Consider the following 23,334-nt stretch of genomic DNA (forward strand, 5'->3'; position numbering starts at 1 on the left):
AGTTAGAGCTGCCTTGCTCTACAGAAAACACTCACAAAATGTGAGTTTGCTATTCACAAGAAGCATTGCCTGATGTAAACCATGCCGCTAACAAAAGAGATCTCAAAAGACCTAAGATTAAGAATTGTTGACTTGCATAAAGCTGATACTTTTTTTCAAAAGTATCTTTATAAAGCCTTGATGTTCATCAGTTCACGGTAAGACAAATTGTCTATAAATGGAGAAAGTTCAGCACTGTTGCTTCTTTCTAGCGGTGGCCGTCCTGCAAAGATGACTGCAAGAGCACAGCGCAGAATGCTCGATGAGGTTAAGAAGAATCCTATTGTCAGCTAAAGACTTACAGAAATCCCTGGAACATGCTAACATCTCTGATGAGTCTACAATACGTAAAACACTAAACAAGAATGGTGTTCATGGGAGGACACCACGAAAGAATCCACTGCTATCCCCAAAGAATTCTGCACGTCTGAAGTTTGCAAAAGTGCACCTGGATGATACACAGGGCTACTGGCAAAATATTCTGTGGACAGATGAAACTACAGTTGAGTTGTTTAGAAGGAACACACAACACTATGTGTGGAGAAAAAAAGGCACAAAACCTCATCCCAACTGTAAAGTATGGTGGAGGGAGCATCGTGGTTTGGGGCTGCTTTGCTGCCTCAGGGCCTGGACAGCTTGCTATCATCGATGGAAAAATGATTTCCCAAGTTTATCAAGAGAATGTTTGGCTATCTGTCCGCCAATGGAAGCTAAACAGAAGTTGGGTGATGCAACAGGACAACGACCCAAAACACAGCAGGAAATCAACTACAGAACTGCTTCAACAGAAGAAAATACGCCTTCTGGAGTGGCCCAGTCAGAGTCCTGACCTTGAAACGCTGTGGCATGACCTCAAGACAAAGTTCACACCAGACATCCCAAGAATATTACTGAACTGAAACAGTTTTGTAAAGAGGAATGGTCCAAAATTCCTCCTGACCGTTGTGCAGGTCTGATCCGCAACTACAGAAAATGTTTGGTTGAGGTTATTGCTGTCAAAGGAGGGTCAACCAGTTATTAAATCCAAGGGTTCACATACTTTTCCCACCCTGTACTGTGAATGTTTACACTGTGTGTTCAATAAAGACATGACAATGTATAATTGTTTGTGTGTTATTAGTTTAAGCAGACTGTGTTTGGCTGTTGTGACCTAGATGAAGATCAGATAAAATGTTATGACCAATTTATGCAGACATCCAGGTATTTCCAAAGGGTTCACATACTTTTTCTTGCCACTGCAGACAAATCATATCAATAATGACACAGACGATAATAGAAAAAATAATAACAGTCAATGAGCAGTAACAATGAGCAGGACACTACAGTAAGAAATGAATGAGGACAAAAATGAAATGGTGAGAAAGATACAAGTAGCAATGCTATTGCTCTGGTTGGTCATTCCACTGGCTTCCCTAGGGGTGTGGCAGGAAGCTACTTATTTTGCAGGTAATAGTGTTACACCCTGATCTGATTCACCTCTCTTTGTGCTTGTCTCCACCCCCACCATGTGTTTCCCATCTCCCCTCATTATCCCCTGTGTATTTATACCTGTGTTCTCTGTTTGTCTGTTGCCAGTTCGTTATGTTCGTCAAGCCTCCCAGCGGTTTTCCCCTTACTCCTGTCTTTTCTTTTATTTATTTATTTTTTATTTCACCTTTATTTAACCAGGTAGGCTAGTTGAGAACAAGTTCTCATTTGCAACTGCGACCTGGCCAAGAAAGTTCCTGTTTTCTAGTTTGTTGTTTTCTAGTTTTGCCGGTTTTGACCATTCTGCCCTGAGCCTGCCTGCCGTCCTGTACCTTATGGACTCTGGTCTGGATTACTGACCTCTGCCTGCCCTTGACCTGTTATTTTGCTTGCCCTCTGTTCTAGTAATACACTTTTGTTACTTCGACTGGGTTTTCCCTAAAACGTGACAGTATGAACTGGCCATGACCAACCCAGCAGACTCAAATCAGCTCCACAATGCTGTCTCCCTGCAAGGAGTCACCATGTAACCTGCCAGGATTTTCTCTCCCAATGCTCCCTCATTTTCGAGCTGCAGCCTTCTTTGTTCCCCTTGGACTGCTCGAGGATATTTTACATCATAACGCTGATGTCCGGGAGGGCACTCGCCTGGGCTACGGCGGTATGGGAGCAACAGTCCATCGTCTGCCTCAGTCTAGAGGAGTTTGTGGCGGAAGTTCGGAAGGTGCTTGATTCTCCGTTCTGTTGCCCCGTACCCTCCGTATACTTCCCACTTTTCAAGTTTCTAAAATCAAACCCATTTCTCAGAGCCCTTTGTCTCCTGTTTCTGGATTACTGACCTCTGCCTGCCCTTAACCTGTCGTTTTGCCTGTCCCCTGTTCTAGTAACAAACATTTGTTACTTCGACACTGTCTGCATCTGGGTCATTCCTAAATGGTGTTAAATACGGCACAGAGGGATTTTCTGTTTTGGTTTCAAAATCATTGTATTTGTTTTCAATTTTGATGGGTTAAAAATGCCCGTAAATAAGTATAGTTCTGGCAGTGTAGGAGAAAATGCAGCTCTGTCTTCGCCGCTCTCTGAGGGCGGAGTGAACACTACCTGTCCTCCCTGGGTAGCCAGATCTGTCAGTGACGGATGGTTTTAACGACCAGGCTGTGCTAGCTAATAAATACGTCAGATTACTATACCTACCTATCAGCTATCTATCTAGATAAATAATACCTCAGATTACTATACCTACCTATCAGCTATCTATCTAGATAAATAATACCTCAGATTACTATACCTACCTATCAGCTATCTATCTAGATAAATAATACCTTCTCTGAACAAGTCTGTCTGAAAGCAGTAAGGAACAGGAATGGAATAGGGGAGAGAGAGGGAGATATATGACCTGTGGACAGGTGGTTAATGTGAGGCTGGACTGGAGTAGCTCGTAGAAAGAGGACAGCTGCAACAGAATGCCAGAAGCTCCACTTACCGGAGGATCTCTTTCCGTGTGAAGAAGGTACAGTCCTATGAGGAAAAGAAGAAAACATTATTTATCATTGGTATACACGACATTAAGGCCAAATATTGTTACATGCAGCACATATGAGAATGTTTTTAGAATATAGAACAAATGCATTTATTTGACATAAATCAACCCTAAATCCGTAGGAGGGTTAGCGCTCCTGAAACATTGTCTACTGGACTCCCTACAGTGTGACTTCAATCACCTAAAGTGTGATCTCAAAGTGTGACCCCTGCAGTGAAAAGACTCATGTTTCTCTGATGTCACTATAGAGCTATAGGTTGTCAGCTGTCTCTCGCCACACAGAAAGGTGAGTTGAGCCAGCCAGGGGAAGGAACATGATCAGCTGGTGTCTGTGATCATGGCACAAGACAGATAGAGACACATTGTACAATCACCCTCTAGTCCAGACACACTGTACCATCACCTACTAGCCCAGACACACCGTACCATCACCTACTAGCCCAGACACACCGTACCATCACCTACTAGTCCAGACACATTGTACCATCACCTACTAGCCCAGACACCTTGCAACATCACCTACTAGTCCAGACACACTGCACCATCACCTACTAGTCCAGACACACTGTACCATCACCTACTAGTCCAGACACACTGTACCATTACCTACTAGTCCAGACACACTGCACCATCACCTACTAGTCCAGACACACTGCACCATCACCTACTAGTCCAGACACACCGTACCATCACCTACTAGTCCAGACACACTGTACCATCACCTACTAGTCCAGACACATTGTACCATCACCTACTAGTCCAGACACACTGTACCATAACCTACTAGTCCAGACACACTGCACCCTCACCTACTAGTCCAGACACACCGTACCATCACCTACTAGTCCAAACACACTGCACCATCACCTACTAGTCCAGACACACCGTACCATCACCTACTAGTCCAAACACACTGCACCATCACCTACTAGCCCAGACACCTTGCAACATCACCTACTAGTCCAGACACACTGTACCATAACCTACTAGTCCAGACACACTGCACCCTCACCTACTAGTCCAGACAAACCGTACCATCACCTACTAGTCCAGACACACTGCACCCTCACCTACTAGCCCAGACACCCTGCACCATCACCTACTAGTCCAGACACCCTGCACCATCACCTACTAGCCCAGACACACCGTACCATCACCTACTAGCCCAGACACCTTGCACCATCACCTACTAGTCCAGACACACTGTACCATCACCCTCTAGTCCAGACACACTGTACCATCACCTACTAGTCCAGACACACTGTACCATCACCTACTAGTCCAGACACACTGTACCATCACCTACTAGTCCAGACACACTGCACCATCACCTACTAGTCCAGACACACTGCACCATCACCTACTAGTCCAGACACACCGTACCATCACCTACTAGCCCAGACACCTTGCACCATCACCTACTAGTCCAGACACACTGTACCATCACCCTCTAGTCCAGACACACTGTACCATAACCTACTAGTCCAGACACACTGTACCATCACCTACTAGTCCAGACACACTGTACCATCACCTACTAGTCCAGACACACTGCACCATCACCTACTAGTCCAGACACACTGCACCATCACCTACTAGTCCAGACACACTGCACCATCACCTACTAGTCCAGACACACTGCACCATAACCTACTAGTCCAGACACACTGCACCCTCACCTACTAGTCCAGACACACTGCACCATAACCTACTAGTCCAGACACACTGCACCATCACCTACTAGTCCAGACACACTGCACCATAACCTACTAGTCCAGACAATACACCATCACCTACTAGTCCAGACACACTGTACCATCACCTACTAGTCCAGACACACTGTACCATCACCTACTAGTCCAGACACACTGCACCATAACCTACTAGTCCAGGCACCCTGCAACATCACCTACTAGTCCAGACACACTGTACAATCACCTACTAGTCCAGACACACTGTACAATCACCCTCTAGTCCAGACACACTGTACCATCACCTACTAGTCCAGACACTACACCATCACCTACTAGTCCAGACACACTGTACCATCACCTACTAGTCCAGACACACTGCACCATCACCTACTAGTCCAGACACACTGAACCATCACCTACTAGTCCAAACACACTGCACCATCACCTACTAGTCCAGACACACTGCACCATCACCTACTAGTCCAGACACACTGTACCATCACCTACTAGTCCAGACACACTGCACCATCACCTACTAGTCCAGACACTACACCATCACCTACTAGTCCAGACACTACACCATCACCTACTAGTCCAGACACACTGCACCATCACCTACTAGCCCAGACACCTTGCACCATCACCTACTAGTCCAGACACACTGTACCATCACCTACTAGTCCAGACACACTGCACCATCACCTACTAGTCCAGACACACCGTACCATCACCTACTAGTCCAGACACACTGTACCATCACCTACTAGTCCAGACACACTGTACCATCACCTACTAGTCCAGACACACTGCACCATCACCTACTAGTCCAGACACTACACCATCACCTACTAGTCCAGACACTACACCATCACCTACTAGTCCAGACACTACACCATCACCTACTAGTCCAGACACTACACCATCGTCTACTAGTCCAGACACACTGTACCATCAAATCAAATCAAATCAAATTTTATTTGTCACATACACATGGTAAGCAGATGTTAATGCGAGTGTAGCGAAATGCTTGTGCTTCTAGTTCCGACAATGCAGTAATAACAAGTAATCTAACTAACAATTCCAAAAGGGGATAAAGAATATGTACATAAGGATATATGAATGAGTGATGGTACAGAGCAGCATAGGCAAGATACAGTAGATGGTATCGAGTACAGTATGTACAAATGAGATGAGTATGTAAACAAAGTGGCATAGTTTAAAGTGGCTAGTGATACATGTATTACATAAGGATACAGTCGATGATATAGAGTACAGTATATACGTATGCATATGAGATGAATAATGTAGGGTAAGTAACATTATATAAGGTAGCATTGTTTAAAGTGGCTAGTGATATATTTACATCATTTCCCATCAATTCCCATTATTAAAGTGGCTGGAGTTGAGTCAGTGTCAGTGTGTTGGCAGCAGCCACTCAGTGTTAGTGGTGGCTGTTTAACAGTCTGATGGCCTTGAGATAGAAGCTGTTTTTCAGTCTCTCGGTCCCAGCTTTGATGCACCTGTACTGACCTCGCCTTCTGGATGATAGCGGGGTGAACAGGCAGTGGCTCGGGTGGTTGATGTCCTTGATGATCTTTATGGCCTTCCTGTGACATCGGGTGGTGTAGGTGTCCTGGAGGGCAGGTAGTTTGCCCCCGGTGATGCGTTGTGCAGACCTCACCACCCTCTGGAGAGCCTCACGGTTGAGGGCAGAGCAGTTGCCGTACCAGGCGGTGATACAGCCCGCCAGGATGCTCTCGATTGTGCATCTGTAGAAGTTTGTGAGTGCTTTTGGTGACAAGCCGAATTTCTTCAGCCTCCTGAGGTTGAAGAGGCGCTGCTGCGCCTTCTTCACGATGCTGTCTGTGTGAGTGGACCAATTCAGTTTGTCTGTGATGTGTATGCCGAGGAACTTAAAACTTGCTACCCTCTCCACTACTGTTCCATCGATGTGGATAGGGGGGTGTTCCCTCTGCTGTTTCCTGAAGTCCACAATCATCTCCTTAGTTTTGTTGACGTTGAGTGTGAGGTTATTTTCCTGACACCACACTCCGAGGGCCCTTACCTCCTCCCTGTAGGCCGTCTCGTCGTTGTTGGTAATCAAGCCTACCACTGTTGTGTCGTCTGCAAACTTGATGATTGAGTTGGAGGCGTGCGTGGCCACGCAGTCGTGGGTGAACAGGGAGTACAGGAGAGGGCTCAGAACGCACCCTTGTGGGGCCCCAGTGTTGAGGATCAGCGGGGAGGAGATGTTGTTGCCTACCCTCACCACCTGGGGGCGGCCCGTCAGGAAGTCCAGTACCCAGTTGCACAGGGCGGGGTCGAGACCCAGGGTCTCGAGCTTGATGACGAGCTTGGAGGGTACTATGGTGTTGAATGCCGAGCTGTAGTCGATGAACAGCATTCTCACATAGGTATTCCTCTTGTCCAGATGGGTTAGGGCAGTGTGCAGTGTGGTTGAGATTGCGTCGTCTGTGGACCTATTTGGGCGGTAAGCAAATTGGAGTGGGTCTAGGGTGTCAGGTAGGGTGGAGGTGATATGGTCCTTGACTAGTCTCTCAAAGCACTTCATGATGACGGATGTGAGTGCTACGGGGCGGTAGTCGTTTAGCTCAGTTACCTTAGCTTTCTTGGGAACAGGAACAATGGTGGCCCTCTTGAAGCATGTGGGAACAGCAGACTGGTATAGGGATTGATTGAATATGTCCGTAAACACACCGGCCAGCTGGTCTGCGCATGCTCTGAGGGCGCGGCTGGGGATGCCGTCTGGGCCTGCAGCCTTGCGAGGGTTAACACGTTTAAATGTCTTACTCACCTCGGCTGCAGTGAAGGAGAGACCGCATGTTTTCGTTGCAGGCAGTGTCAGTGGCACTGTATTGTCCTCAAAGCGGGCAAAAAAGTTATTTAGTCTGCCTGGGAGCAAGACATCCTGGTCCGTGACTGGGCTGGATTTCTTCCTGTAGTCCGTGATTGACTGTAGACCCTGCCACATGCCTCTTGTGTCTGAGCCGTTGAATTGAGATTCTACTTTGTCTCTGTACTGGCGCTTAGCTAGTTTGATAGCCTTGCGGAGGGAATGGCTGCACTGTTTGTATTTGGTCATGTTACCAGACACCTTGCCCTGATTAAAAGCAGTGGTTCGCGCTTTCAGTTTCACACGAATGCTGCCATCAATCCACGGTTTCTGGTTAGGGAATGTTTTAATCGTTGCTATGGGAACGACATCTTCAACGCACGTTCTAATGAACTCGCACACCGAATCAGCGTATTCGTCAATGTTGTTATCTGACGCAATACGAAACATCTCCCAGTCCACGTGATGGAAGCAGTCTTGGAGTGTGGAGTCAGCTTGGTCGGACCAGCGTTGGACAGACCTCAGCGTGGGAGCCTCTTGTTTTAGTTTCTGTCTGTAGGCAGGGATCAACAAAATGGAGTCGTGGTCAGCTTTTCCGAAAGGGGGGCGGGGCAGGGCCTTATATGCGTCGCGGAAGTTAGAGTAACAATGATCCAAGGTCTTTCCACCCCTGGTTGCGCAATCGCTATGCTGATAAAATTTAGGGAGTCTTGTTTTCAGATTAGCCTTGTTAAAATCCCCAGCTACAATGAATGCAGCCTCCGGATAAATCGTTTCCAGTTTGCAGAGAGTTAAATAAAGTTCGTTCAGAGCCATCGATGTGTCTGCTTGGGGGGGATATATACGGCTGTGATTATAATCGAAGAGAATTCTCTTGGTAGATAATGCGGTCTACATTTGATTGTGAGGAATTCTAAATCAGGTGAACAGAAGGATTTGAGTTCCTGTATGTTTCTTTCATCACACCATGTCATGTTGGCCATGACGCATACGCCCCCGCCCCTCTTCTTACCAGAAAGATGTTTGTTTCTGTCAGCGCGATGCGTGGAGAAACCCGTTGGCTGCACCGCTTCGGATAGAGTCTCTCCAGTGAGCCATGTTTCAGAGAAGCAAAGGACGTTACAGTCTCTGATGTCCCTCTGGAATGCTACCCTTGCTCGGATTTCATCAACCTTGTTGTCAAGAGACTGGAAATTGGCAAGAAGAATGCTAGGGAGTGGTGCACGGTGTGCCCGTCTCCGGAGTCTGACCAGAAGACCGCCTCGTTTCCCTCTCTTTCGGAGTCGTTTTTTTGGGTCGCTGCATAGGATCCACTCCGTTGTCCTGTTTGAAAGGCAGAACACAGGATCCGCGTCGCGAAAAACATATTCTTGGTCGTACTGATGGTGAGTTGACGCTGATCTTATATTCAGTAGTTCTTCTCGACTGTATGTAATGAAACCTAAGATGACCTGGGGTACTAATGTAAGAAATAACACGTAAAAAAACAAAAAACTGCATAGTTTCCTAGGAACGCGAAGCGAGGCGGCCATCTCTGTCGGCGCCGGAAGTCATCACCTACTAGTCCAGACACATTGCATCATCACCTACTAGTCCAGACACACTGTACCATCACCTACTAGTCCAGACACACTGCACCAACAACTACTAGTCCAGACACACCGTACCATCAACTACTAGTCCAGACACACCGTACCATCACCTACTAGTCCAGACACACTGTACCATCACCTACTAGTCCAGACACACTGTACCATCACCTACTAGTCCAGACACACTGTACCATCACCTACTAGTCCAGGCACCCTGCACCATCACCTACTAGTCCAGACACACTGTACCATCACCTACTAGTCCAGACACACTGCACCATCACCTACTAGTCCAGACACACTGCACCATCACCTACTAGTCCAGACACTACACCATCACCTACTAGTCCAGACACTACACCATCACCTACTAGTCCAGACACTACACCAGCACCTACTAGTCCAGACACTACACCATCGTCTACTAGTCCAGACACACTGCACCATCACATACTAGTCCAGACACACTGCACCATCACCTACGAGTCCAGACACACTGTACCATCACCTACTAGTCCAGAAACCCTACCATCACCTACTAATCCAGACACTACACCATCACCTACTAGTCCAGACACCACACCATCACCTACTAGTCCAGACACACTGCACCATCAAAAACTAGTCCAGACACACTGCACCATCACCTACTAGTCCAGACACACTGCACCATCACCTACTAGTCCAGACACACTGTACCATCACCTACTAGTCCAGACACACTGCACCATCACCTACTAGTCCAGACACACTGCACCATCACCTACTAGTCCAGGCACCCTGCACCATCACCTACTAGTCCAGACACACTGTACAATCACCTACTAGTCCAGACACATTGCACCATCACCTACTAGTCCAGACACACTGCACCATCACCTACTAGTCCAGACACACTGCACCATCACCTACTAGTCCAGACACACTGTACCATCACCTACTAGTCCAGACACACTGTACCATCACCTACTAGTCCAGACACACTGTACCATTACCTACTAGTCCAGACACACTGTACCATCACCTACTAGTCCAGACACACTGTACCATTACCTACTAGTCCAGACACACTGCACCATTACCTACTAGTCCAGACACACTGCACCATCACCTACTAGTCCAGACACACTGTACCATTACCTACTAGTCCAGGCACCCTGCACCATCACCTACTAGTCCAGACACTACACCATCACCTACTAGTCCAGACACACTGCACCATCACCTACTAGTCCAGACACACTGTACCATTACCTACTAGTCCAGGCACCCTGCACCATCACCTACTAGTCCAGACACTACACCATCACCTACTAGTCCAGACACACTGTACCATCACCTACTAGTCCAGGCACCCTGCACCATCACCTACTATTCCAGACACACTGTACCATCACCTACTAGTCCAGACACACTGTACCATCACCTACTAGTCCAGACACACTGCACCATCACCTACTAGTCCAGACACTACACAATCACCTACTAGTCCAGACACTACACCATCACCTACTAGTCCAGACACACTGTACCATCACCTACTAGTCCAGACACACTGCACCATCACATACTAGTCCAGACACACTGCACCATCACCTACGAGTCCAGACACACTGTACCATCACCTACTAGTCCAGAAACCCTACCATCACCTACTAATCCAGACACTACACCATCACCTACTAGTCCAGACACCACACCATCACCTACTAGTCCAGACACACTGTACCATCACCTACTAGTCCAGACACACTGCACCATCAAACACTAGTCCAGACACACTGCACCATCACCTACTAGTCCAGACACACTGCACCATCACCTACTAGTCCAGACACACTGAACCATCACCTACTAGTCCAGACACACTGCACCATCACCTACTAGTCCAGACACACTGCACCATCACCTACTAGTCCAGACACACTGCACCATCACCTACTAGTCCAGAAACACTGTACCATCACCTACTAGTCCAGACACACTGTACCATCACCTACTAGTCCAGACACACTGTACCATCACCTACTAGTCCAGACACACTGCACCATCACCTACTAGTCCAGACACACTGCACCATCACCTACTAGTCCAGACACACTGCACCATCACCTACTAGTCCAGACACACTGTACCATCACCTACTAGTCCAGACACACTGTACCATTACCTACTAGTCCAGACACACTGTACCACAACCTACTAGTCCAGAAACACTGCACCATCACCTACTAGTCCAGACACACTGCACCATCACCTACTAGTCCAGACACACTGCACCATCACCTACTAGTCCAGACACACTGCACCATCACCTACTAGTCCAGACACACTGCACCATCACCTACTAGTCCAGACACACTGCACCATCACCTACTAGTCCAGACGCACTGCACCATCACCTACTAGTCCAGACACACTGTACCATCACCTACTAGTCCAGACACACTGTACCATTACCTACTAGTCCAGACACACTGCACCATCACCTACTAGTCCAGACACACTGCACCATCACCTACTAGTCCAGACACACTGTACCATTACCTACTAGTCCAGACACACTGTACCATAACCTACTAGTCCAGACACACTGCACCATCACCTACTAGTCCAGACACACTGTACCATTACCTACTAGTCCAGACACACTGTACCATAACCTACTAGTCCAGACACACTGCACCATCACCTACTAGTCCAGACACACTGCACCATCACCTACTAGTCCAGACACACTGCACCATCACCTACTAGTCCAGACACACTGCACCATCACCTACTAGTCCAGACACACTGCACCATCACCTACTAGTCCAGACGCACTGCACCATCACCTACTAGTCCAGACACACTGTACCATCACCTACTAGTCCAGACACACTGTACCATTACCTACTAGTCCAGACACACTGCACCATCACCTACTAGTCCAGACACACTGCACCATCACCTACTAGTCCAGACACACTGTACCATTACCTACTAGTCCAGACACACTGTACCATAACCTACTAGTCCAGACACACTGCACCCTCACCTACTAGTCCAGACACAATGTACCATCACCTACTAGTCCAGGCACCCTGCACCATCACCTACTAGTCCAGACACACTGTACCATCACCTACTAGTCCAGACACACTGCACCATCACCTACTTGTCCAGACACACTGCACCATCACCTACTAGTCCAGACACACTGCACCATCACCTACTAGTCCAGACACTACACCATCGTCTACTAGTCCAGACGCACTGCACCATCACATACTAGTCCAGACACACTGCACCATCACCTACGAGTCCAGACACACTGTACCATCACCTACTAGTCCAGACACACTGCACCATCACCTAATAGTCCAGAAACACTGCACCATCACCTACTAGTCTAGATACTACACCATCACCTACTAGTCCAGACACACTGTACCATCACCTACTAGTCCAGAAACCCTACCATCACCTACTAATCCAGACACTACACCATCACCTACTAGTCCAGACACTACACCATCACCTACTAGTCCAGACACACTGTACCATCACCTACTAGTCCAGACACACTGTACCATCACCTACTAGTCCAGACACACTGCACCATCACCTACTAGTCCAGACACACTGCACCATCACCTACTAGTCCAGACACACTGCACCATCACCTACTAGTCCAGACACACTGTACCATCACCTACTAGTCCAGACACACTGTACCATTACCTACTAGTCCAGACACACTGTACCATAACCTACTAGTCCAGACACACTGCACCATCACCTACTAGTCCAGACACACTGCACCATCACCTACTAGTCCAGAAACACTGCACCATCACCTACTAGTCCAGACACACTGCACCATCACCTACTAGTCCAGACACACTGCACCATCACCTACTAGTCCAGACACACTGCAACATCACCTACTAGTCCAGACACACTGCACCATCACCTACTAGTCCAGACACACTGTACCATCACCTACTAGTCCAGACACACTGTACCATTACCTACTAGTCCAGACACACTGCACCATCACCTACTAGTCCAGACACACTGCACCATCAACTACTAGTCCAGACACACTGTACCATTACCTACTAGTCCAGACACACTGTACCATAACCTACTAGTCCAGACACACTGCACCCTCACCTACTAGTCCAGACACAATGTACCATCACCTACTAGTCCAGGCACCCTGCACCATCACCTACTAGTCCAGACACACTGTACCATCACCTACTAGTCCAGACACACTGCACCATCACCTACTTGTCCAGACACACTGCACCATCACCTACTAGTCCAGACACACTGCACCATCACCTACTAGTCCAGACACTACACCATCGTCTACTAGTCCAGACGCACTGCACCATCACATACTAGTCCAGACACACTGCACCATCACCTACGAGTCCAGACACACTGTACCATCACCTACTAGTCCAGACACACTGCACCATCACCTAATAGTCCAGAAACACTGCACCATCACCTACTAGTCCAGATACTACACCATCACCTACTAGTCCAGACACACTGTACCATCACCTACTAGTCCAGAAACCCTACCATCACCTACTAATCCAGACACTACACCATCACCTACTAGTCCAGACACTACACCATCACCTACTAGTCCAGAAAAACTGTACCATTACCTACTAGTCCAGACACACTGTACCATCACCCTCTAGTCCAGACACACTGTACCATCACCTACTAGTCCAGACACACTGTACCATTACCTACTAGTCCAGACACACTGTACCATCACCTACTAGTCCAGACACACTGTACCATCACCTACTAGTCCAGACACACTGTACCATCACCTACTAGTCCAGACACACTGCACCATCACCTACTAGTCCAGGCACCCTGCACCATCACCTACTAGTCCAGACACACTGCACCATCACCTACTATTCCAGACACACTGCACCATCACCTACTAGTCCAGACACACTGTACCATCACCTACTAGTCCAGACACACTGTACCATCACCTACTAGTCCAGACACACTGTACCATCACCTACTAGTCCAGACACACTGCACCATCACCTACTAGTCCAGACACACTGCACCATCACCTACTAGTCCAGACACACTGTACCATTACCTACTAGTCCAGACACACTGTACCATAACCTACTAGTCCAGACACACTGCACCATCACCTACTAGTCCAGACACACTGCACCATCACCTACTAGTCCAGAAACACTGCACCATCACCTACTAGTCCAGACACACTGCACCATCACCTACTAGTCCAGACACACTGCACCATCACCTACTAGTCCAGACACACTGCACCATCACCTACTAGTCCAGACACACTGCACCATCACCTACTAGTCCAGACACACTGTACCATCACCTACTAGTCCAGACACACTGTACCATTACCTACTAGTCCAGACACACTGCACCATCACCTACTAGTCCAGACACACTGCACCATCAACTACTAGTCCAGACACACTGTACCATTACCTACTAGTCCAGACACACTGTACCATAACCTACTAGTCCAGACACACTGCACCCTCACCTACTAGTCCAGACACAATGTACCATCACCTACTAGTCCAGGCACCCTGCACCATCACCTACTAGTCCAGACACACTGTACCATCACCTACTAGTCCAGACACACTGCACCATCACCTACTTGTCCAGACACACTGCACCATCACCTACTAGTCCAGACACACTGCACCATCACCTACTAGTCCAGACACTACACCATCGTCTACTAGTCCATACGCACTGCACCATCACATACTAGTCCAGACACACTGCACCATCACCTACGAGTCCAGACACACTGCACCATCACCTACTTGTCCAGACACACTAGACCATCACCTACTAGTCCAGACACACTGCACCATCACCTACTAGTCCAGACACTACACCATCGTCTACTAGTCCAGACGCACTGCACCATCACATACTAGTCCAGACACACTGCACCATCACCTACGAGTCCAGACACACTGTACCATCACCTACTAGTCCAGACACACTGCACCATCACCTAATAGTCCAGAAACACTGCACCATCACCTACTAGTCCAGATACTACACCATCACCTACTAGTCCAGACACACTGTACCATCACCTACTAGTCCAGAAACCCTACCATCACCTACTAATCCAGACACTACACCATCACCTACTAGTCCAGACACTACACCATCACCTACTAGTCCAGAAAAACTGTACCATTACCTACTAGTCCAGACACACTGTACCATCACCCTCTAGTCCAGACACACTGTACCATCACCTACTAGTCCAGACACACTGTACCATTACCTACTAGTCCAGACACACTGTACCATCACCTACTAGTCCAGACACACTGTACCATCACCTACTAGTCCAGACACACTGTACCATCACCTACTAGTCCAGACACACTGCACCATCACCTACTAGTCCAGACACACTGCACCATCACCTACTAGTCCAGACACACTGTACCATTACCTACTATTCCAGACACACTGTACCATCACCTACTAGTCCAGACACACTGTACCATCACCTACTAGTCCAGACACACTGCACCATCACCTACTAGTCCAGACACTACACCATCGTCTACTAGTCCAGACGCACTGCACCATCACATACTAGTCCAGACACACTGCACCATCACCTACGAGTCCAGACACACTGTACCATCACCTACTAGTCCAGACACACTGCACCATCACCTAATAGTCCAGAAACACTGCACCATCACCTACTAGTCCAGATACTACACCCTCACCTACTAGTCCAGACACACTGTACCATCACCTACTAGTCCAGAAACCCTACCATCACCTACTAATCCAGACACTACACCATCACCTACTAGTCCAGACACTACACCATCACCTACTAGTCCAGAAAAACTGTACCAGTACCTACTAGTCCAGACACACTGTACCATTACCTACTAGTCCAGACACACTGTACCATAACCTACTAGTCCAGACACACTGCACCCTCACCTACTAGTCCAGACACAATGTACCATCACCTACTAGTCCAAACACACTGCACCATCACCTAATAGTCCAGACACTAAACCATCACCTACTAGTCCAGACGCACTGTACCATCACCTACTAGTCCAGACACACTGCACCATCACCTACTAGTCCAGACACACTGTACCATCACCTACTAGTCCAGACACACTGCACCATCACCTAATAGTCCAGAAACACTGCACCATCACCTACTAGTCCAGATACTACACCATCACCTACTAGTCCAGACACACTGTACCATCACCTACTAGTCCAGAAACCCTACCATCACCTACTAATCCAGACACTACACCATCACCTACTAGTCCAGACACTACACCATCACCTACTAGTCCAGACACACTGTACCATTACCTACTAGTCCAGACACACTGTACCATCACCTACTAGTCCAGACACACTGTACCATCACCTACTAGTCCAGACACACTGTACCATAACCTACTAGTCCAGACACTACACCATCACCTACTAGTCCAGACACACTGTAACATAACCTACTAGTCCAGACACACTGCACCCTCACCTACTAGTCCAGACACACTGTACCATCACCTACTAGTCTAAACACACTGCAACATCACCTAATAGTCCAGACACTACACCATCACCTACTAGTCCAGACACTACACCATCACCTAGTAGTCCAGAAACCACACCATCACCTACTAATCCAAACACTACACCATCACCTACTAGTCCAGACACACTGCACCATCACCTACTAGTTCAGACACACTGTACCATCACCTACTAGTCCAGACACACTGTACCATCACCTACTAGTCCAGACACACTGTACCATCACCTACTAGTCCAGACACACTGCACCATCACCTACTAGTCCAGACACACTGCACCATCACCTACTAGTCCAGACACACTGCACCATCACCTACTAGTCCAGACACACTGCACCATCACCTACTAGTCCAGGCACACTGTACCATCACCTACTAGTCCAGACACACTGCACCATCACCTACTAGTCCAGACACACTGCACCATCACCTACTAGTCCAGACACACTGCACCATCACCTACTAGTCTAGACACACTGTACCATCACCTACTAGTCCAGACACTACACCATCACCTACTAGTCCAGACACACTGCACCATCACCTACTAGTCCAGACACCACACCATCACCTACTAGTCCAGACACACTGCACCATCACCTACTAGTCCAGACACACTGCACCATCACCTACTAGTCCAGACACACTGTACCATCACCTACTAGTCCAGACACACTGTACCATCACCTACTAGTCCAGACACACTGCACCATCACCTACTAGTCCAGACACACTGCACCATCACCTACTAGTCCAGACACACTGTACCATCACCTACTAGTCCAGACACACTGCACCATCACCTACTAGTCCAGACACACTGTACCATCACCTACTAGTCCAGACACACTGCACCATCACCTACTAGTCCAGACACACTGCACCATCACCTACTAGTCCAGACACACTGCACCATCACCTACTAGTCCAGACACACTGTACCATCACCTACTAGTCCAGACACACTGTACCATCACCTACTAGTCCAGACACACTGCACCATCACCTACTAGTCCAGACACACTGTACCAACACCTACTAGTCCAGACACACTGTACCATCACCTACTAGTCCAGACACACTGTACCATCACCTACTAGTCCAGACACACTGTACCATCACCTACTAGTACAGACACACTGTACCATCACCTACTAGTCCAAACACACTGCACCATCACCTACTAGTCCAGACACTACACCATCACCTACTAGTCCAGACACACTGTACCATCACCTACTAGTCCAGACACTACACCATCACCTACTAGTCCAGAAACCACACCATCACCTACTAATCCAAACACTACACCATCACCTACTAGTCCAGACACTACACCATCACCTACTAGTCCAGACACACTGTACCATCACCTACCTGTCCAGACACACTACACCATCACCTACCTGTCCAGACACACTGCACCATCACCTACTAGTCCAGACACACTGCACCATCACCTACTAGTCCAGACACACTGCACCATCACCTACCAGTCCAAACACACTGTACCATCACCTACTAGTCCAGACACTACACCATCATCTACTAGTCCAGACACACTGCACCATCACCTACTAGTCCAGACACACTGTACCATCACCTACTAGTCCAGACACACTGTACCATCACCTACTAGTCCAAACACACTGCACCATCACCTACTAGTCCAGACACTACACCATCACCTACTAGTCCAGACACTACACCATCACCTACTAGTCCAGACACACTGTACCATCACCTACTAGTCCAGACACTACACCATCACCTACTAGTCCAGACACTACACCATCACCTACTAGTCCAGAAACCACACCATCACCTACTAATCCAAACACTACACCATCACCTACTAGTCCAGACACTACACCATCACCTACTAGTCCAGACACACTGCACCCTCACCTACTAGTCCAGACACACACCTCCCTACCCCTTCAACCCATTGCTCCCTCCCTGTTCCGTCAATTCTGCCACCCTCCCTTCTTCAAATCAAATCAAATCAAATCAAATTGTATTTGTCACATACACATGGTTAGCAGATGTTAATGCGAGTGTAGCGAAATGCTTCTTCAACCCATTCCACCCTCTCTTCTCCTTCAGCGCTTTCACCCTCCCTACCCCTTAAACCCATTCCACCCTCTCTTCTCATTCAACCCTGCCACTCCTTACCCCTTCAAACCTGCCACCCTCTCTTCTCCTTCAATCCTGCCATCCTCCCTCTCTGCCAGCCTTAATGGCAGCCTCCCAGCACCCTGAATAACACAGTCAGTCTCTCAGCTTCTGAAGACAGAGAAATTTCAAATCTGACCCAGTTCATAGTCTGACCCTGTTTATAGTCTAATCCAGTTAATAGGCTGAACCTGTTAATAGGCTGAACCTGTTCACCCTTTCCTTTTCTCTCTGTCACATGGTGCCAGCTCTGCCAACACGGCTCTACCAGGCCAACACAGTTCTGCCAGACCAACACGGCTATGCCAGGCCAACACAGCTCTGCCAGGCCAACACAGCTCTGTCAGGCCAACACAGCTCTGCCAGGCCAACACAGCTCTGCCAGGCCAACACAGCTCTGCCAGGCTAACACAGTTCTGCCAGACCAACACAGCTCTACCAGGCCAACACAGTACTGCCAGACCAAACACAGCTCTACCAGGCTAACACGGCTCTGCCAGGCCAATACAGCTCTACCAGGCTAACACAGTTCTGCCAGACCAACACAGCTCTACCAGCCCAACACAGCTCTACCAACACGGCTCTACCAACACGGCTCTACCAACACGGCTCTACCAGACCAACACGGCTCTACCAGACCAACACGGCTCTACCAGCCCAACACGGCTCTACCAGCCCAACACGGCTCTACCAGCCCAACACGGCTCTACCAGCCCAACACGGCTCTACCAGACCAACACAGCTCTACCAGACCAACACAGCTCTACCAGACCAACACAGCTCTGCCAGCCCCAAAAAGCTCTGCCAGCCCCAAAAAGCTCTGCCAGGCCAACATAGATGAACTGTACTGTAGATGAACTGTACTGTAGATATCCTGTACTGTACTGTAGATGTACTGTAGATTAACTGTACTGTAGATGTACTGTAGATGAACTGTAGATGTACTGTACTGTAGATGTACTGTAGATGTACTGTACTGTAGATGAACTGTAGATGTACTGTACTGTAGATGAACTGTAGATTAACTGTAGATGAACTGTAGATATGTACTGTACTGTAGATGTACTGTAGATGTACTGTACTGTAGATGAACTGTAGATGTACTGTACTGTAGATGAACTGTAGATGAACTGTACTGTAGATATGTACTGTACTGTAGATGTACGGCAGATGTACTGTATATGTACTGTAGATGAACTGTACTGTAGATTAACTTTACTGTAGATGAACTGTACTGTAGATTTACTGTACTGTAGATGTACTGTAGATGAACTGTAGATGTACTGTACTGTAGATGTACTGTAGATGTACTGTACTGTAGATGAACTGTAGATGTACTGTACTGTAGATGAACTGTAGATTAACTGTAGATGAACTGTAGATATGTACTGTACTGTAGATGTACTGTAGATGTACTGTACTGTAGATGAACTGTAGATGTACTGTACTGTAGATGAACTGTAGATGAACTGTACTGTAGATATGTACTGTACTGTAGATGTACGGCAGATGTACTGTATATGTACTGTAGATGAACTGTACTGTAGATGAACTTTACTGTAGATGAACTGTACTGTAGATTTACTGTACTGTAGATGTACTGTAGATGAACTGTAGATGTACTGTACTGTAGATGTACTGTAGATGTACTGTACTGTAGATGAACTGTAGATGTACTGTACTGTAGATGAACTGTAGATTAACTGTAGATGAACTGTAGATATGTACTGTACTGTAGATGTACTGTAGATGTACTGTACTGTAGATGAACTGTAGATGTACTGTACTGTAGATGAACTGTAGATGAACTGTACTGTAGATATGTACTGTACTGTAGATGTACGGCAGATGTACTGTATATGTACTGTAGATGAACTGTACTGTAGATGAACTTTACTGTAGATGAACTGTACTGTAGATTTACTGTACTGTAGATTTACTGTAGATGAACTGTACTGTAGATGTACTGTAGATGTACTGTATTGTAGATGTACTGTAGATGAACTGTAATGTATATGTACTGTAGATGAACTGTACTGTAGATGTACTGTAGGTGAACTGTACTGTAGATGTCCTGTACTGTAGATGTCCTGTACTGTAGATGTACTGTAGATGTCCTGTACTGTAGATGTCCTGTACTGTAGATGTCCTGTACTGTAGATGTCCTGTACTGTAGATGTACTGTACTGTACATGTACTGTACTGTAGACTGTCTATGTACGGTACTGTAGATGAACGGTAATGTAGATGAACTGTATTGTAGATAAACTGTACTGTACTGTGGATGAACTGTACTGTAGATGTACTGTATATGAACTGTACTGTAGATGTCCTGTACTGTAGATGTCCTGTACTGTAGATGTACTGTACTGTAGATGTACTGTACTGTAGACTGTCTATGTACGGTACTGTAGATGAACGCTAATGTAGATGAACTGTATTGTAGATAAACTGTACTGTACTGTGGATGAACTGTACTGTAGATGTACTGTATATGAACTGTACTGTAGATGTACTGTACTGTAGATGAACTGTACTGTAGATGAACTGTACTGTACTGTATATGAACTGTACTGTAGATGAACTGTACTGTAGATGAACTGTACTGTTGATATCCTGTACTGTACTGTAGATGTACTGTAGATGAACTGTACTGTAGATGTACTGTAGATGAACTGTAGATGTACTGTACTGTAGATGTACTGTACTGTAGATGAACTGTAGATGTACTGTACTGTAGATGAACTGTACTGTAGATGTACTGTAGATGTACTGTACTGTAGATGTACTGTAGATGTACTGTACTGTAGATGAACTGTACTGTAGATGAACTGTAGATGAACTGTACTGTAGATGAACTGTACTGTAGATGAACTGTAGATGAACTGTACTGTAGATGTACTGTAGATGAACTGTACTGTAGATGTACTGTAGATGAACTGTACTGTAGATTAACTGTACTGTAGATGTACTGTACTGTACTATTGATGCACTGTACTGTAGATGCACTGTACTGTAGATGCACTGTACTGTAGATGAACTGTACTGTAGATGAACTGTACTGTAGATGTACTGTACTGTAGATGTACTGTAGATGTACTGTACTGTAGATGTACTGTATATGTACTGTAGATGAACTGTAATGTAGATGTACTGTAGGTGTACTGTATATGTACTGTAGATGAACTGTACTGTAGATGTACTGTAGATGAACTGTACTGTAGATGTACTGTATATGTACTGTACTGTAGATGTACTGTAGATGTACTGTACTGTAGATGTACTGTAGATGAACTGTAATGTAGATGTACTGTAGGTGTACTGTACTGTAGATGTACTGTAGATGAACTGTACTGTAGATGTGCTGTAGATGTACTGTACTGTAGATGTACTGTAGATGAACTGTACTGTAGATGTACTGTAGATGAACTGTACTGTAGATGTACTGTAGATGTACTGTACTGTAGATGTACTGTAGATGTACTGTACTGTAGATGTACTGTAGATGAACTGTAATGTAGATGTACTGTACTGTATATGTACTGTAGATAAACTGTACTGTAGATGTCCTGTACTGTAGATGTCCTGTACTGTAGATGTCCTGTACTGTATATGTCCTGTACTGTAGATGAACTGTACTGTAGATGTACTGTACTGTAGATGAACTGTATTGTAGATGAACTCTACTGTACTGTGGATGTACTGTACTGTAGATGTACTGTACTGTACTGTAGATGTACTGTACTGTAGATGAACTGTACTGTACTGTATATTAACTGTACTGTAGATGAACTGTACTGTTGATGTACTGTAGATAAACTGTACTATAGATGAACTGTACTGTAGTGTATATGAACTGTACTGTAGATGTACTGTAGATGTACTGTACTGTAGATTAACTGTACAGTAGATGAACTGTACCGTACTGTAGATGTACTGTACTGTAGATGAACTATACTGCAGATGAACTGTACTGCAGATGAACTGTACCGTACTGTAGATGAACTGTACTGCAGATTAACTGTACTGTAGATGTACTGTACTGTACTATTGATGTACTGTAGATGCACTGTACTGTAGATGCACTGTACTGTAGATGAACTGTACTGTAGATGAACTGTACTGTAGATGAACTGTACTGTACTGTAGATGTACTGTACTGTAGATGAACTGTACTGTAGATGAACTGTACTGTATATGAACTGTACTGTATATGAACTGTAGATGTACTGTACTGTAGATGAACTGTACTGTAGATTTACTGTACCGTAGATTTACTGTACCGTAGATGTACTGTACCATCCATTAACTGTACTGTAGA

General features: G+C 46.6%; 1 protein-coding gene across 3 annotated transcripts in view; it reads right to left on the reverse strand.

The window, feature by feature from the left end:
- Nucleotides 1–23,334, reverse strand: part of LOC110501421 (calcium and integrin-binding family member 2) — a 59,288-nt gene that overhangs the window by 23,607 nt on the left and 12,347 nt on the right. For all 3 annotated transcript variants that reach the window (XR_016491137.1, XR_016491138.1, XM_036961240.2), the window contains exon 2: nucleotides 2,990–3,024. Coding sequence is in view for 1 of the 3 variants with exons in the window: in XM_036961240.2 (XP_036817135.1) it covers nucleotides 2,990–3,024 (35 nt within the window). In the remaining 2 variants the exon portion in view is untranslated. The remainder of the gene's footprint in view (nucleotides 1–2,989; nucleotides 3,025–23,334) is intronic.

This window comes from Oncorhynchus mykiss, chromosome 2, assembly GCF_057628025.1.
Source record: "Oncorhynchus mykiss isolate SJ-2025 chromosome 2, ASM5762802v1, whole genome shotgun sequence".
Classification (NCBI taxonomy): Eukaryota; Metazoa; Chordata; class Actinopteri; order Salmoniformes; family Salmonidae; genus Oncorhynchus; species Oncorhynchus mykiss.